This window comes from Terrapene carolina, unplaced genomic scaffold (genome assembly GCF_002925995.2).
Source record: "Terrapene carolina triunguis isolate 2854851 unplaced genomic scaffold, T_m_triunguis-2.0 Scaffold179, whole genome shotgun sequence".
In the NCBI taxonomy this organism is placed as follows: domain Eukaryota; kingdom Metazoa; phylum Chordata; order Testudines; family Emydidae; genus Terrapene; species Terrapene triunguis.
The window spans coordinates 11,863,477-11,882,584 of NW_020664530.1; the positions used below are offsets into that span (position 1 = coordinate 11,863,477).

Here is a 19,108-nt window from a genome sequence, read left to right on the forward strand (position 1 = left end):
CGGGGGCCAGCGGTGCTGGGCGGTCGGGGGGTGCGCCGGGCCGCCAAGGGCCGGCGGTGCTGGGCGGCCGGGGGGTGTGCTGGGCTGGGGGTGCGCTGGGATGGGCGTGCTGGGCCGGGGGCCGGGCCGTGGGCCGGCGATGCTGGCCCGGGGCTGGCCTGGGGGTGCTCGGCCGGGGGCTGGCCCGGGGCCGGCACCCCAGGGCCCGAGCCGAGCCAGGCTGGAGAGGCCGGGGCCGGCTGCCGGAGGGGGCCAGAGTGGGCCGCGCCTCCTCCCTCACCCCACCCCACCCCCGCAGCTTACCTGCTTCCTGCTTCAGGCTTCCCACGAATCAAATGTTCGCGGGAAGCAGGGGAGGGGGCGGAGTTGGGGCGGGGACTTTGGGGGAAGGGGTGGGGTTGGGGCGGGGCCGTGGGCGGGGCTGGGGGCGGGGCCCCGTGGAGTGTCCTCTTTTTGGACACTCAAAATATGGTAACCCTAACAAGGGCTGCTGTGCTGACTGGATTACTCATTTTCCTATTTAATTCATTAGACACCCTCCAGTTTTGAATGTGGAATGAAACTGGTTCAGCCTGCAGAAGTTTTAGTCTGTTGCAGAAGTCAGGGATACTTGTCTCAGAATATAGTTTAGCTCTCCACGGGCCACTTATAGGTTAGGATAGACAAAACATGTGTGAGAAGCTACCAGAGTGCATGTGTGCACATGCACACATATGAAAAGGGCATGGCCACAATTTTCAGAAGTAACTGGTGATTTTTGGTGTTCATTTTTGGATGCTGAACTTGAGATACCTTAAAAGGGCCTGCTTTTCAGAGCATGAGTGCTCAACGCTTTCTGAAAATCAGGAGCCTTAAAAGTGTCTCAAGATGGGCACGCAGAGATGGAGGCACCCAAAATCACTAATCACTTTTTAAAATGTTTTCTTCTAGGGGTAGGTGAGCAAATAAAAAGCAATTTATTAGGCTTGAACAAAGGAGCGAAAGCTGAAGTTAGACAAATTCAGACTAGAAATAAGGTGCAAATTTTTAACAGAGATGGTAATTAATCACTGGAACAACTTACCTAGGCTGTAGTAGATTTTCAATCACTTGAAGCCTCTAAATCAAGACTGAATGGCTTTCTAGAAGATACTATGGCCCAACCAGAAATTATGGTCTCGATGCAGGACTTACTGGGTGGAATTCTACGGCCTGTGTTATGTAGGAGGACAGACCAGATCATAATTGGTCCCTTCTGCCCTTAAAATCTGTGAAGCTACTAAATATGGGGTGGTATTTATGAGGGCCAGTTTATCAAATGGGGATTTCTTGGAGGTATTTGTTTCCTGCTGCCGACAGAGAGTTGTCTGTGGTGCGTTAGTTAACCTCTCTTGTGTGTAGATAAAAATCATTATAATTTAAGATGCTGGCACTCTGAAAATAATGATTGTTTTGTTAATTATTGTATAAAGTAAGTGTGTGATCTCGGCTCCCTTTCTAGAAATTATTAAAAGTAAAATTGGCTGCATAATTAGAGTGGTCACTACTGAGCACACGGCTCTCCTCCTTGTCCATTCCCCAGCCTAAAAGTACTGCTGATGTTTTTCTGTTTCTAAATCAGGACTAAGTTTCAGTGGGTTAGCACACTAGCCTTTGACATCTAGAACCCTGAATTCAGAACCTTATTTAGGGCCCGCTCCAGCTTCCACTGAAGTAGACATAATCCTTTTCATTGACATCAGTGGGAGTTGGATTGAGGCCTTTGCTCAAAAGTGAGAACGAGTGTTTTTGTCTCCTCCTATTCTATATCACAAAACCACTGCGCTATTTGGTGTAGTTCAGTGTGACTGTCCGTCTTAGCTCAAGAGAGGTTCAGGAATTGATTAGCTGGGAAGTTGCAAGTCATGACGCACGTGCATTTGAAGAGCAGAACAGGGAAGCTTGCACCGACATTGTCCACACTAGATCTGATCCGACTTTAATTGAGTTACTCTTAATTGATGTTGGCATCAGTGAAAGAGGAATACCATTCACTATGCCTGGCCAAGCCAATGCTATCTGTCTTTCACTTGCCATGCACACTATTGGGGAGGTGTTCAGCACTATAGGGCAGACCTCAGTTGAGCTACACCACGTTACACCAGGTGTGAAGCGAGTTGATTCTGATCTCACTTGTACCAGTGTAAATCAGGAGTTGGTGTCAGTGGAGTCAAACTGGTGTCTGTGAAATCAGAATCAGGCTCAAAAAGCTCAAATTATAAATTGTCACTTCAAATCATCAGCTTGGTCAATTTGACGGTAAACTCCTGTCCTGCTGGTGTCTGGTATGACACCTGAGTGACAGCAGTTTTCTTTGAGCACCAGCTTTTTCCTATAGGTACTGTACTCTCCAATGCACGAGTGTCTTATCACATACCTGCTGTGTGAGGCAGCAGTGTACCTGTTAACAGAAATGTGAGGTCCGTGGTGCCAAACTGAGACTTTCTTATGGCCTGGAATAAAAGGAACAAAATTCAGTGCTAAGACAGCACTGTACTAGTTAAATCAACAAAAAAATCCATCTTACATTGACATTACTTAACAGCACAGCTCAATAAAAGTGGCCAACAAATTCTAAAAGTATACATCTAATTTTAGTGCTTAACAGACGGAAGGAAAATTTAGAACAGGCCCAAATCTCAAAGCTATTTTATGTCAATCACAGCTTAGGTCATAACAGTTCATCTCACCTAAAGTGGTTACTGACCTGCAAGTGCCTCTTCCTTTTTGTTACAACTCAGTGTAATGTCCCCTGCAGTTCAAGAACCCCCTTTGATGTGGACACAGCGGTGAAATGAGGAATTTCCCTATAGCAGGTATTTAAGTGGTTCCAATGTGGGGGTTATAGGGCTCCTACCATATAATCCATAATTTGGGATGGGCTGTCCTCAGCCTACCTCTCAGGACTCTCCTTGTTCTGAGTCCTACCATCACCATCCCCCCTCGAGGGGGAAAGAGGATACAGAAGGGTGGGGACCTCAGCCCACGGGGGCCACAAGGTATCACCCTATTCCATGAAACTAGGGCCCATCACCATAATTCAATGTCTTTTATCTCATTCTCACACTGGAAGCTGGCTGCAAGTTGTGATGAATTACCATCTCAGCTTAGGTACCAAGCACACTCCTACTTAACCCACAGTGGCTTGAAGGTGCTGCAAGAAAGGTGAAAAACTCTCCAGTCCTCTGCTAATTGCCCCACGGAAGAAAAAATTCCCTTCTGCCCCCTAAACAGGAGATCGGTTAGACACGCAGCATCTTTCAGACCGGGTTCCCATTCCTAGTTCGGGAGGGGATGCTGGAACAGAGCCAAAAGAGGCACCACGTGGCCCTGCTCCTGGGAGCTGAGGAATAATGACACTCAGCACCACTCCCCCTCAACTGCCAATGGGTGCCAGAGACTGCCAGAGGGTGAAGAAGCTACTAGGCATCCCTGAGTAAGGGTCTCCCTCCTTCACTGCTGGGACTATCCCCTTTCACCACTGGCATCAGTAAGTTCTCCCAGCCATTGAGGCAGGTGGGTGGCATTTCTGAACTTCTGTCTTTTTTTAAATTGATTGTGAGTTGCTGGGGGTTACAGGAGTTCTGACACTCTCCGCTGGATCAGCTGTTATCTTAACCTCCCACAAATTCTGGGGTTGTCTTAGCATTGTGTTCTGAGGTATCTCAGACCTAAGGAAAGCTGCAACAGGCAACATTTGGTTAGAGCTGTTGGATGCAGCACAGAAGAGAAAATTACTTCAGAGACTTCCTCCCCCCAGTCCCAATAATGGCTGGGATCTGATTGTGTCCAGGGAAAGGAAGAAGGATTTGTTTTTTTCCCTTGGATGAGGATAAAGACGTTGGGATGTGGAAAAGGGGATGGGAAAGTGAGATAAAAAGAGAGACTTTAAAAGATTGGGATAAATATAGGCTAAGTAAGATGTTTCCAACTTGGTCCAAACCTGTGAGCCCTTTGAGGATCTCCCATCACTGTTCAGAACACCCAATTACTTTTAGCACATACTGGACATTTTCCCTGGCCACAATACCAGACATACGATCCCCACACTAGCAACTGATTGGCTGCAATACACAAGGGGGAAGGAATAATTTTGTAAAGAGACTTGCTTCAAGGGCTATCTCCATCAGTGAGATCCAAAAAGCTGATACAAGATTTCAGTGTAATAGTTTTAGGTGTCCTACCCAATGATCTAGATTTCATCACAACAATTGACTGCACGGGTGATTTGGTAAACTATTATCAAAATTCTCCTATTGGCTCTAACATCTGAGAAGAAAACACATCAAAAGAGTCAGACAAAAGTGTCTAACAAGGCAAAGGGATACTGTCATGACTAAGGGCTTGTCTATCCTGCAAAAAAACACTAAACCCATAGCAGCAAGTCTCAGAGCCTGGGTCAATTGAGTCAGGCTCTGAGATGCATCCTCCTTGCCCGAGCACATTTCCAGCCTGGGCAGGAACTTCTGCATGGCTATTTTCAGCCCCGTAGCACGAACCCCACAAACCCAAATCAGTTGACCCAGGATCTAAGACTTGCTGCCGTGGGTTGTTGGGTTTTTTTCAGCATAGACAAATCCTCATAGGCCTGAAACTTAACCTAACTCAGACTCATTTTCCCAATTGATCTAACCCTAGGAAAGAGGGAGGAAAAAATCTATCATTTCCACAAAATGAGGCCTGGAACATTAGAAAAAGTCAATTTCTCTGTTCAGTGACTTGTCTACAAGAGATTGGGTGGCAAGATTCTTGTCTATTTCAATCTTTGACCTGTTCTCAAAAGCAGAACACACAGGCAGCACAGAGGGATGATGGGATTAATAAAGACACACCCACAAACCAAAATGCAGCTGGTAGATCTCATTTTAGGCCTACCAACCTTTAAGACAGCTGGGGAACCATCAGCAGTCTCTTAACATACAGTACAATGTATCACCATGACAGCTGAAGAATCCCTGGTAATAGTTCTACACTGTGCTGTTATTCTGCCAACAAAGGAGAAAAAGGAGCCTGCTTTGTAGTGAGGTTATATCGCTTTAAATATGCAAATTGGTATTTAAACAGATCAGTTGCATTTAGGGGCCAATGTAAATCTGCATAGTTCCATATAAGTCGCTCAAGATATGTAAATTGTTCATCGAATTCGAGCATTGAAAATGTTTACCTTCTTTTTGCAGGGAGTAATTAATACAGTGTCTTTAATTAATATAACTCTTTCCACCTAAACCATATTAGTCTTATAAACGATCATTCTTGATGTATCCAGCATGTACAGGGATTTCACAGAGTTTTTTTCAGTGGGCTTAAATTCTCTCCCCTAACTACACTTCACATCACTTCTATATACCTGACCACCAGTATGTAGCCTTATTCCACTGGTTGGGTTCCTGGATCCCCACCTCATTGTGCCCTTCCTTTGGCTAGGAATCTCTCCAGCCTATTCCGGTCTATTCTGGTAACTAGACACTGAGCTTTTACACGTATAACTACAATGCTTTGTTTATGAACCCACCTGTCTCTCCAGCTTGGTAGTTTTCTCTGGACCCCACTGTTAATTCCTTATCTCAGTGAACCTCCCCTCTTTTCCAAAGACTGGTCCTGCACCAGTCAGCCCTTTTATTGCAATACTAGGTGCTCTCTTTGTGATTGCAAAACTCTCTGGTGTCGCCACACTCCTAAATCAGAAAGTGGAATCCACACACAGCAAGGCAGTAGATTTTGTTGTTGTTGTTTAAAAACAGCACATCCTAGAGTGCAGATCAACACTGATAAGTTTCCCCGAAGTGTTCTTGGAGGAAGGATTTGAGAGAGAGTGGATGCCTCCCCTGTCAGGAGAGGTCATTATTGGCGTTAGGCGTGGTCTGCAGCAAAAAGTTAGGTCTACCCACTAGGTTGCTCAGTCCAACCCCCTGAGCAATGTAGTTAAATCGACCTATCCCCTGGTGTAGACAGTGCTAGGTCAACAGAAGAGTTCTTCTGTCAACCTAGCTAGCACTTCTCACAGATGGATTACCTACACTCACAGGAGAACCCCTCCTGTCAGCATAGATAGTGTGTACACTGAAGTGCTACAGCAGCTGTGTGGCTGTAGCATTTCAAGTTTAGACAAGCTCTTAAATTGTGATATGTATCAAGTTCTGCTTCTTTTGGAAAACTGTTGGTGCAACAAAAGCCAGGAAGTTCTGTATCTATAGATTCTTTGCAGAAAGCAGCTTCACACAGATGCACCTATATCCGCTGTGAATATTTTCATATCTGACAATGATTTCGTATCACTTTTATTGTATATTGTGACTTGCATTATTTAAAAATTCACACTAAATGCCCTTGTGTTATTTTCTTATTCTTCAATGTGCCTGCAAAATAAATTCAGATAGAAACAGAGGAGGCAAGGAACTGCATTTGTGCAACGCTGTGCCCCTGGGCGGGTCACTGTTAGGGAGAATCAAACCTGGAGTTTCTGTACTAAAAGCATGAGCCTTTGCTACCAGTCTTAGGGCACGTCTACAATACAAAATGAAGTTGACTTAAGTTAAGTTGACATATAGCCACCACAGTATTAAAGCGGTGGTTCATGTCCACACTGTGCTCAGTCTGTCAGCAGTGCACGTCCTCACATGGAGCGCTTCCATCCACTGAAGTGGGGCATTGTGGGGCACTGACAGCTGGAGCCCTGCCGCTGCCCTGGGGCTGACAGCCTCAGCTGTACGTATGGGGCTCATAGCTGCCCCACCCCAATTGTCAGCACCAGGCCGGGGGAAGAGGAGCCTTGAGCGTGTCATCTGGGGCTGACGCCAATATGCCGATCTAAGTAACACAGTGTCTACTGCACGCTCTAACTACACTGACACTAGCAGTATGCCTCGCGTGGCGGTATTATGTCGGTGTAGCAGGCCACTTACTTCAGCAGAAGCAGCATTCTAGTGTAGACACTGACACAATTAGGTCGACGTATGCTGCCTTACATCGACCTAACCCTGTAGTGTAGACCAGTGGTTCTCAACCAGGGGTATGTGTTGGGGACATCAAGGGTCCATCAACTCATCTAGATATTCGCCTAGTTTTACAAAAACCTACTGTGGCGGGGCGAGGACTCACCGGTGCGGCGCCTCCTGCTGGTCGTCCAGGGAATTAGCTCTTCCAGCCCAGAGCGCCCTCTGCAGGCTGGTGTCTCACCTACCACTGGCCTCTGTCTCCCTTCCAGACCCGGTGCCCTTTGTCCAGGGATTCTGCAGACCACAGTACCCCTGAACTCTGGGTCTCCCCTCCCAGGGGAACCCCCAACCCCCTATCCCCATCTTGCCTCAGTGGCTACTGTCAGTCTCCATTTAGCCCCCCGCTCACTGGGGCAGAAGGCAGTCTGTAAACCACTCATCATTGACAAGGGGGGTTGGACTAGCTGCCTCTGCCTATCTCTGGGCTGCCTCTCTGCAGCCCTGGTACCCTTTTGTGGGCCCTTAACTCGGCCTGCAGCCTGGGGCTTTGCTAGGCTGGAGCTCCCCAGCTCCCTCTGCCCTTCCCCAGCACTGCTGCACCCTAGGTACCCTCCTCAGCTTCCCAGGCAGCCAGGTCCTTCTCTCTCTAGGAAGCTAGAGAGAGTGTGTCTTTCAGTCTCTGGCCCTCAGCCCTCTTACAGGGCCAGCTGTGGCTGCTTCCCCCGATCAGCCTAGCATTTCTCCACCACAGCCCTCTCCAGGTTTCCTTTAACCCCCTCAGGGCAGGAGCGGGGTGACCGCCATGCTACACCTACATAAAAAGCACTAGTAAAGTCAATACAAACTAAATGTTTATACAGACAATGACTTGTTTATACTGCTGCATATACTGTACACTGAAATGTAAGTACAATATTTATATTCCAATTGATTTATTTCATAATTATATGGCAAAAATGAGAAAATAAGCAATTTTTCATTAGTAGTGTCTTGTGACCCTTTTGTATTTTTATGTCTGATTTTGTAAGCAAGTAGTTTTTAAGTGAGGTGAAAGTTGGGAGTACGCAAGACAAATCAGACTCCTGAAAGGGGTACAGTAGTTTAGAAAGGTTGAGAGCCACTGGTGTAGACCAAGCCTTAGAAAGCTCACCTTGAATGGTCTCTTAGAATGTGTGCTAACTACTTATGCTAAACCATCTGTTCAATCTTGTATTTAGCTGGGACACTCTGAGTGCCTTTCCCAGACCTGAAGAAGAGCTTTGTGTAAACTCGAAAGCTTGTCTGTCTCACCAACAGAAATTGGTCCAATAAAGATATTATATCACCTACCTTGTCTCTTATAAATCTCAGGTCTGTTAGCAACTATAAGTAGCACTTGATCAATGTCTCTGTCTGATAAAACTTTTCTCCCTTCAACAATGCATAATTTTATTGATACTTCAGGTGAACACCCAACAGGCAGCAGATAAACTGCTTGGATTCAAACACCCTCTAGTTTAGATCCAGAGCAGAACTGTGCAGATTAGGCCCATTGAACTGGTTATAAAGCCCGCTAGAACCTAACTAGTTAGGCCCTGCTTCAGCAAAGCTGGATGCATGCTTAATAGATTTAAATAGGAATATTCACATGCCTAAGTACCTTTTTGAATTGGGACCTTAGGTCTGATCATTGTTCTATGTGCAAAATAGTTTCCCACCTCCTAGCCCCCATCTGCTTTTGTTGGACTTTACCAGATCACCTACATTGCTGCAACAGAATTCTTTGGCGCTTTCTCTTCTTGGTGTGGTGGGGATTTCTTGGATAATCAGATGTTAATAGGAGGCTGTGCATAAATCCCCACAGTCCTGGAGGAATAGAGACCCATTTTGTGGACATACAGAAAGGTGTGGCTTTTTATGTCCACTCATTTGCATTCACTATGCACCAACTTGCATGTTGTAATTACAATTCCACAAGAAAATGCCAATCTGGTTGCATGACACAATAAGCGAAGGGCAACTTTATTCATCCGTTAAGAGAATGTGGAAGCAGGGATATTTTGCCCATCGACTATCACACTGATGTGCTTCTTCTGTGAACTCTAGCTCGGGTTTTGCATTTGCAGTGGAAGGAAATGGCAGCCTCAGATCACCAGATGGGTGGAGCTCACCAGAGTGGTTGTCCTGTTGGAGATAGCTTATCTGAAGGAGCCTGTGTGTCTGGAATCATGTATATTTGAGTAAAAGCCAAAATTGGGGTAGGGAACAAGTTGATTCCAAAGGCTGATTGTCTAGGAACCTTGAGTAGAGGGAGTGGTTGAGTTTACTTCAGAAGGATGCATCAGGAATCATCCTTATCCCACATGCCCAGTATGCTGCAGTTGCAGGGGGCCTCAAGGCATTGGTGGATCTTAGTGCTAACTTTTCTTCTTTTTTTTCCTTTTTCCTTTTAAAATCCATCTGAGAACTAGATGAGTCTGAGCAGCTGCCCAATTATTATGAAGTACCTGCAGTTTCAGGCATAGTCTCTTCTTTGCCATTTTGAATTTTGTGGTACAGTAAACGACTCACAAACAGGTGGTTGTGAAGGAAAGTCGACCTATTCTGTCACTAGGTTTACTCATCTCTTTCGGGGGTTAGCTTATATTTGTCTTACTGGTTCTGCTGTTCCTTGGCACACTGAATTCTTCAACAGGTTGAATCCTTTTCTGATGAAAGTGCTGTACTGGAATTTGTTTAGGCTGGTTTATAGCAGGTGGTTGTTGTTGCTTTTAGGGGTTTTGTGAGCTTTTTAAAAAATAGTTCTTTTATCCATGCGAATAGTGTATTTTAAAGTCCAAATTTTTAGCCAACCGTAAATGGCATCTAGTTTTTTTTATTATTTCCCACATGCAGTGCTTAATTTGTGCCAGGGTTTGCCAAGGCTGAGCCCCGGCACCTCTAAACTTGGCAGTTCATAGCCCTGGCACCTCTGGGCTTGCTGCATCAGTTATAAAAGTAAAAAAATTGCTTGAGCCCTGGCATCTCGTTCATCAAAAATTAAGCACTGCACACATGTAAGTATCACATATGCATGTTCCAGTTGGTACTTGTACATGCAAGTGCAATAACTGCACGTGAAAAATCACAGGCCACTTTTAAAACGATTTGGCCTCATCTCCTTTTTTCTGGAGTTCAAGAACCAGTCAGTTTGGATAAGTCCAGCAAGGCCATATTGTGTCCCTCAAACTGGTAACCTGGACCAATCCCATTAAAAAAAATGATGCAGATAAGCAAACTCACAAATTTCTTTACTTTCTCCTTGAAGTGAGTGACTGAAGCTATTATTAATTATTGTTATTAACCTCATTATTATCATTATTAACTTCTGCCCAGACCTTTTTAAAGATATTTCACAGCTCCATGGAGAAAGCTTTAAAAAGGCATGGGGGGGATGGGAGGGGCAAGAGTTATTAATAAAAAAGTCAAACTAGAGAATAAACTTCATTCATTATTTTACAAGCCAGCCCATGAATTTTGTATCTTTGAAAATCATTCTGTGGACAAACACCTCGCCTGTATGTCTTGTAGTTCTGTGAATTGTTTCTTCCCTTTAGCCTTTAATACCAAGGATATTTCTGAGGCATTCATAAACCCAGCTGCTTCTTCCCCACCTGTAGCACTACTCCTCTTTGGGTATGTCTACACTACCCGCCGGATCTGCGGGCAGCGATCGATCCAGCTGGAGGTCGATTTATCTCGTCTAGTCTAGACACGATAAATCGACCCCTGAGCGCTCTCCTATTGGCTCCTGTACTCCACAGCTGCCAGAGGCGCAGGCGGAGTCGACGAGGGAGCGGCAGCAGCTGACTCACTGAGGTGAAGACACCATGGTAAATCGATCTAAGTATGTCGACTTCAGCTACGTTATTAACTTAGCTGAAGTTGCATAACTTAGATCGACACCCTCCCCCCCCAGTGTAGACCAGGCCTTTGTGACAGCAAAATCGTTTCCACAACAACTCGTTGTGATGTCACAAACTAAGGGATTGTGACTTCAGGTGCGTAATTAGCATCACAATCTGAGTCAAAAACCCTCCCCACTTAAAAAAACAAAACAAAACCCCACCACATCTGATTTTATTTGAAAGTCTTTATATAATAAAATAACGTGAATTACTGAAAATATTATATTTAGGCAGATTTTTACCAGGGTAAATGAGAGCAAAGTCTCGCTCCATGTGTTGTCTCAAAGTTTGGATTGATTTTCTTGTTTATTTTTTAAATAATAAATAATAATCTGTTCCTGTCTTCTTCAGCAGTATTGTCTGTAATTTGCTAGTAAGGATGGTATTAAAGATTTTATTCTCCTCAGCACAACATTTTAAATCCAGTATTCAAATCAATTGGCTCTTGTTGCAGCTTTATCCGTCCACCGCTTGAACAATTATAATATCCTTCATGCAAAAATCTTGCTGTACTGTAAATTAAAACATCAATTGATAGCAGCAGAATACTTCCAACTTCCCTTAAAATAGCAAATTAAAACAAAACTTGCACACACAAAAAATAACCCAAACACTCAAAAGGACCTTTCCTTTGCTATTGACTTCTAGGACCCTGTGAGGTGGGAGGGTCTCAGAACCTGGGCTGCAGCCTGAGCCCAGACATCTACACCGCAATTAAACAGCGCCTGATCCCGAGCCCCGCAAGCTTGAGTCAGCTGGCACAGGCCAGCTGCAGAGTTTTAACTGCAGTGTAAAAATACCCTTATGTATCACAAGATGAAGATTCCCTAGTGGGATTTTCAAAAAGTGCCTAAGCAAGGTAAGCCCTTAAGTCCCATTCAAATCAGTGTGACTTAGGCACCTAACTTGCTTAGGCACTTTTGAGTATCTCACTAGGCATCTATTTGCATCTTTAGGCACTTAAATGCCATTGCAAATCTAGCTCTGCAGTCATAAACTCCTTGGAATATCAACTGAAGAGAATAAGGGCAAAATTTTCAAAAGCACTTAAGTGATTCAGGAGGCTTAGTCCCATTTTCAAAAGTGACTTCAATACTTAGGGCCAGATTTTCAAATCTATTTAGGCACTTCAAGATGCAGCTAGTTGCCTAATTCCCATTGAATAATTCCCACCTAACTCTCCTAAATAGTTTTGAAAAAATGGCCTGTAAGACCCTTTGACTTTCAATGAGTCTTAGGCTCCTAGACCCCTAAGTCACATAGGGGCTCTTGAAAATTTTGCCTTGTGTCTTTAGGCTAGAGTCAAGCCATTCTAAGAACTGATGCACAGACACCCAGGGAAAGGAAGCATATAAAAAGGCAGTTCCTTCTCCCAGCAAAAAAATTTAGCTTTCTTTATATGTGGGTTGCATAAAGGGACTTCAGAGCTAGACTAGAAACTATAATCCAGCGTGTGGTAAAACAGACATTTACTGGATCGAGACAGTCATAGTATGTAAACAGCAGGATTTACTGTTTCACCAGAAGTCAGTTAAGTTCTCTGAGAAATGGCCCGTTGATCTTGCCTGACTATATTTCAGCAAATTGCTCAGTAAGAACTCTTTTTGCCTCAGATTTCCACCTATTAAATTATACTGCATCACATGAACATAGAGTCAAGATTTCTGAGTCGATTCCTTACAACAAGCAGCTGCACAGTAAGGATGCTTTGAGCGGAGGCACTGTGTCTGCTGGGATTCTGCAGCTTCATGGCTTGTGGCTTGGGAGAGGGAAAAGGAGGAGAGAAGAAAACAAAAGAGGAGAGTGTGGGTGTTTCCTTTCCCTTCCTGTGACAAAATCCTGAACACCCCGAACTCAACTGCCAAATCCTCTATCAGCCATTAAGAGCCTCCTGTTTCCCAAGCAACCCACTGTGGTCTCTCTCCCCCTGTCAAATCTTCATTCATGACAAAACCCTTCATTTCTCACTCCATATTGCCCAGCTCCTCCCAGGGGATCATGGGGTGGTTAGGCACATGAAACCTTTGAGGATCTGGGCCCAAATCCTTTTCTCAAGGGGCCAAAAATAACCAAACCTCTCCACCAGCCTTCCCCATAACAATATGAAATGGTCTCTGTGTAGCAAAAGCCCTGATTTCCTCCTCCAAACCAACAAGAATCCTGAACAGCATTACACACACTCTCTCTCTCTCTCTCTCTCTCTCTCTTTCTTTCTCACACACACACACACACACACACACACACAGAAATACAAATCTGACCTCTATCATCTGCAAATACCTCTGTCTTCCCTTAATACTTGCTGTGCTGTAGTTCCATATTGCTCATGCCAAGGCCCCTGTGCACTGCACAGAAAGCTGGGCCTGTAACTTCTGCCACTAGCTTCTTGGATTTCTGCAGCACTCTGGTGCAGCAGACTGGAAATCTTGCAGCAGCATCGTTTCAGTTTAAAAATTGAGGTTTTGTTGAAACACATGTGAAAAGTAATAGAATAATAATTACATTAGCCCTGCTCATATATTTTGATATTAAACGCAATTTGCTCTCTGTCCTTATATCTGCAGTTTCCAATGTGCTGCAGGTTGATATTAACTACCTGTATTGTGGAAATAGTCGGGGAGATAGGAAGATGAAGGATTTGGTACGTGGTTAGTTGACAGGCACTTTGGACACGGGAGGAACCATGAGAGGAAGCTGGGGATTGTGGGAGACGTACATTAGATAGATGGTTCTCTTAATATCATCGTCTCTTAAAATTTGCAAGAGCCTCTTTTACCTTTCAGTTGCCTTTCCTGCAATTGTCTTTTGGCATTTATCACATCATTCTTGGGGGACTTGGTAGTTCAGTCACATTGGTGCAATATATGCATTCATCACAGTGAAAGTGGATTCTGATTTAACCTCCTATGTATCTGGAGCTTAATTCACCACCACATTAGTCCAGTGTTTTGCTGGTGTCATTCAGTGGCATTACATCAGCGTAAAAATGAAGTATCACAGTGATGAATCAGGCCCAACCTGTATAGGAGCTTAAAAGGTCATCTCTAACCAAATTTAAGCATATTAATTAAAAGAATAATAGCTTGACTGGGTTAAAAGGGCTAGGTTTTCATAATAATAATAGATCATATAGTGTGCATGGGTTAGGTTATCTGTACAATACTGGGCAATTCATGTTTTGTTGTCTAGAAAACACAAAGTATCAAATATTTATTGTTGCATCAATAAATCTGAAATACAAATCCTGCTCCCTGAGAGACTTGTCACATCATCTGAGCACTAGAAATACCTCCATAGAAGGGAAGGAGATCATACAAGTCTCATCTTCCAACAGAAACAGAAAATGTTGATATTTAATCCAATCCAAGTATAAAGCTTCAGACAAAACTTTAAAAACTGATGCCATGCCACTGATCACAATTAAAAAAATCTGCTTTAATACACCTCTACCCCAATATAACGCTGTCCTCGAGAGCCAAAAAATCTTACTGCGTTATAGGTGAAACCGTGTTATATCGAACTTGCTTTGATTCACCGGAGTGCACAGCCCCGCCCCCCCGGAGCGCTGCTTTACCGCATTATATCCGAATTCATGTTATATTGGGTCGTGTTATATCGGGGTAGAGGTGTACATTTAAACTGATTTCCCTTTCCTCCTCCCACCATGTTAAACACTCTCCCATTTCCACTTGTTTTATTCCCCATTCCTGCTCTAACACATCCAGGCTCCTGTTGAGTACATTGATGCTCTATACCTCCATGGCTATTTTCAGTAATTAAAGTACTCTGAAAAGTTACTCTATAAAAATGTGCTCCATTTACTCGTGCAGAGATCTATTTTCCTAACAGCCAGACCTGTAAATTCCCTCTGAGATGTTAGAGACAAGCTGGGTTCTTTCCTTCTCTCACATCTTCACCAGTAATAAAAGTTCTGCAAGTCAAATTAGGCCCTCAGGAACACTGGCCTGTGCAACTCTATTATAATAAATGGGGCTGCATAGGTGCAGCTGATTGGAATTAGGCCTTGTCTTTGTTGGATTTTTTAGCCACCAGTGTAGCTAAACCAAAGCAGGTGCACCACTACAAAAGCCATAGTAGAAGCATTGCATTGGTTTATACTGTTATCTGTCCCCGTGCAGCTCACCTCAGGTTGCCACAATTCAGTACTTTATGTCTGCACTAGGTATATGCATCAGTGCAGCTACACTACACTGTTGAGCTACGCTGGTGGTGAAAAACCCGTGTAGACAAGGCCTCAATAAAAAAAAAATCATGATGATGATGATGTGCAAGAAGGAATAGAATCCAGCACCCTCTCTTTCCACTGTGAGCTTGTCTACGTGGTGTATAGTGTGCCCCAACAGCAGGGTAAATTCTAATGTGCACCAGCATGTCTGTGCATTAACTGGCCTTTTGAGCATTGAATGGCCTGTGTGGGCCCTGCTGGGGCATACTAAAAGCTCCCTTGTGCACGTTAATATAGTTCCATTTCAAACAGTACTATATTAATGCACACTAGGGAACTTTTCATGCTCATTAGCAGGGTCCCCACAGGCCAGTTAGTGCACGACACGCAGGTGTGCACTAGAACTTACACACCTCTAGTGCAGACTAATGCACCATGTAGACAAACCCTTAGTTAACTCTGCAGGGTTAACAGAAGTGAAAAAAGCAAAAAAACACTCATTTTTGTCACTAAAGTAAATAGAGATGATTGAATACAAACAAGGGACAGTTCTCTGGAGTGGAAAAAACTGTTGGATCATGCCTCTATAATGCAGTTCTCTTGAAGACAAAGGCAGAGACTTGCAAAGAGGCTCAGGCAGTTGCGTGTCCATCTCCTCTTGCCTTTCAATGACTTTCCCTTGAAAATTCTAATCAAAGTTCCTGTTGGCTTCAGTGGGAATTTTACCTGCACTAGACCTGCAGAAACTGGTGCTATCAAGGAAGGAAAAATTCAGAGAAGTCTTGAGGTTTCACAAAACATCAGAGAACTTACGGAATTCTGGAAAAACAGCATTTTTCAAAGGGAAATTACTGTGCATGTACATGAGGATTCTCCTTCTAGCTATCATTCTGCTGTCCTTCCTTTATATTGTGTTTTTTCTGTGCTATGTCTGTGGTGATAGTTCTGCCTCTCTTTTAGATAAGCAATGTCTTTTGTAGCAATAATATCATCTTCTTTGACTTTTACTGCTAGCAGTACCACAACCCAGCATTCTGTTTGCCTTCTTTGTTGCAGCTACATATGGGGCTGAAGGCTTTAGAGATTTTCACGCAATAATTCCCAAATCTTTTTCCCGTAAGTATACAGTGTGCTCTCAATTCACTGAAGGGCATGTCCATCTAGCACTTTTATTTTTTCCGTCACTTCAGTGCTCACTAATTTACATTTGTCTGCATTTAATTACATATACTGTGTAAGGACTTAAAGAGTCTAATCCTTTTTGTATCCCCACATTAAGTTTTTGTCTTAGTAGATACAAATGTTTTAAAAGTCACATTTGGCTGGGTCTGCTAATACAGAAGAATTTGTAATTTTTGATAAATAAGACTAACTTTGTTCAATAATTTATTTCTACAAGCAAGAGAAAAAGGCTGATGCAAGATTGGCTGAAAACAGTCATGTGACAAGACAGTACATTTCTATTAACCAACTGGGTCACATTTGCAAATGAGTGCTTCCTGACTGCCACTGAGTTTAGAGAAAACTACTGATCACTTCTGAGCCAGTCATGTAGTATATAAACATGTTGTGTTTTTTAAATTGCTAAGAGGTGAGTGGTATTTTTTTCTGGACCTCTGAATTTTTCTCCTCATTAAGAGGAAAGCTGGAGAGGAAATGTGTGCACTTGTCCCAGACTTAGGTTGCATATACAATAGAAATGCTTTACCTTAAAAACACATTAAAAATATCTAGATTGACCCTATAGACCTATAAAAGATGCACAACCAACCAGTGCTAAAACTAAACTCCTTTGTCCTCAACTTTTATCCTGTAGCAATACATATATTGGGCCAAATTCTACCATCAATTACATCTGTGCAATCCCACTGGAATCGTTTTACTTCAGTGCAATTGTTGGGTGTAACAGAGATCAGAGTTTGGTGAACTGATTTCATATTTAGAAGAACATCAAGATTCACTTATTGACCTTGGCTTAATGTATGTCATTGTTGCATCATCTTTTATGTCTCTTATCGATATGAAATCATTGTTATTACAATGGAAGAAAATCCTGGTTCTGGATTGGGTGAAAATAGGTATGTGCTCAGTCAATCATTTACATTTTTTCATTGCTTTAATTTTGCTGATAAAAATAAAAGTTTTTGGAAAAAAACCTCAATTGTAACAATCATTTTCAATTTAAGAAAGGGCTGTTTTTCAACAACAAATAAAATTCATTTGAAAAATTTTGACCAGCTGTAGTATCAAGGAAAAAGATGAAAAGGTTATTAGTCCACATTCAACATAATACAACCTCTGTGCATGGGTAAAGAGTGAATAATGGAGTTATCATAATTGACTACAGGCCTCCCCCGTACTTAGTTAATTCTCGGAGGTTTCAGGTCTTTGCTGTGTTCACATAAGATAACAGTCACGTATGCAGCAGCTGCCAAAGGCAGTTATCATACACAAAAATGTTACCTGTAGTTTATTCATATAAACAAGAGAAAAATTATATTATGTAATTCAAACAGTAGTACCTTTTTTATCCTTATTACCTGAATAATTACACAGTTTCACATGCATTAAAGAAGGGACTTAAGATAAACAGGAAGAAGCAGATTTTCTGATGCAGTTCTTTTAAAGGTTTATAATGCCAACCCATTCTCTCATCCACTCAGCCTGCATGGGGAATACGACTGTGTTTTAAGTATGGGACCACTCCATTCAGCCACCAGTTCCTGTATCCAGTCTAAAGCATTCCCCCATATTCTCCTGCTGACTTGGCCCCCTTCTCACCACTTGTCCTTGGTTCTAGAGACCTTCTCCTGTCACCCAGTAGCATTCAGTCATGCTGTCCCAAGTGCATGAGTCCTACTCCTTTTACTTCAACTACAGTTTCAGTCCCAGAGGCCTCAGCCTGTTCCTTCTCACTCCTTGGTTTCTTCATCTGTGCCTGAGTCCTCTTCTTTCCCACTGCCATGCTGTCTCCTTCCATATTGACAAATAATCAATCAGTATGTGGATTCAAGATAAGTGCAATCCTCAATCTCTTCCTATTCGCAGAAGAAGAGGTGTCTTGGTAAGGCTATCGCTGGAGAGTGGCAACTGTATTTTTTAATGGCACCCATTGTCTTTGATGGGTACTTATTTTCACCATTTGGTGTCCAAACAATATGGATTCATAATTACTCTCCTTCCAGTTCATTTGGATTGATGATGCAGATATTACAGCTGCAGAAATCAGAAAGACTTAATCATCTTGTGTTTGGTTACTGGTATCCATTACCCATTATTCCATATGTCACAGAACTCACCACGTTGCACATAAAAATGTCTCCATATCACTGGTTTCTGTGCGTAGGTATATTGTACATTCTGTTTCGAAGTTTTCTCCTTTGATTTGATTGTTTCTTTGCCACTGTGTTTATTTTGTAACAAAACTGAGTGGCATCCTGTATTGTTTTTTTCAGCCAGTAATATTAAAATAGAGACTCAGAGTGATGAAGAGAATGGGCGTGCCTGTGAAATGAATGGGGAAGAATGTGCGGAGGATTTACGAATGCTTGATGCCTCTGGAGAGAAAATGAATGGCTCACACAATGGCCCAGGCAGCAAAGCTATGTCAGGAGTTGGAGGCATTCGACTTCCTAACGGAAAGCTAAAATGTGATATCTGTGGGATAATTTGCATCGGTCCCAATGTGCTCATGGTTCACAAAAGAAGCCACACTGGTAAGGCCTGGCATAGTTTTTCCTTTAGGGCCAAGAAATGGCCACATAAATAGGAAAAGACTTATTTTATGAGTGTTGGGAGCATGTTCCCTTTTGTATGTCAATGCAGCTTCCTTAAGCATTTGAAACTGTGTTACTGAGCCATTCCATTCTGAATTCGAAATGAAGCAAGATTCCTCCTACAGTCGATTGACTCCATCCCAGAAAGTCTGAAATTGAAAAGGAACCCATGGTTTAAGGGTTCAGCACTAACATATGCTGACTATCATATAACTCAGTGGTTCTCAGCTATGGGTCCGGGGCCCGCAGGGAGGCCGCGAGCAGGTT

General features: G+C 43.2%; 1 protein-coding gene across 14 annotated transcripts in view; it reads left to right on the top strand.

The window, feature by feature from the left end:
• Positions 1 to 19,108, top strand: part of LOC112117081 (DNA-binding protein Ikaros) — a 78,405-nt gene that overhangs the window by 36,098 nt on the left and 23,199 nt on the right. For 4 of the 14 annotated variants that reach the window (XM_024214927.2, XM_024214928.2, XM_024214930.2 and 1 more), the window contains exon 3: positions 18,521 to 18,781. The exons of 9 other annotated variants lie outside the window; for them this stretch is intronic. In XM_024214927.2, coding sequence (XP_024070695.1) covers positions 18,521 to 18,781 — 261 coding nt within the window. Of the gene's footprint in view, positions 1 to 16,121; positions 16,182 to 18,520; positions 18,782 to 19,108 lie in introns of all 14 variants that reach the window. One more of the 14 variants, XM_024214942.2, reaches the window with a different exon arrangement.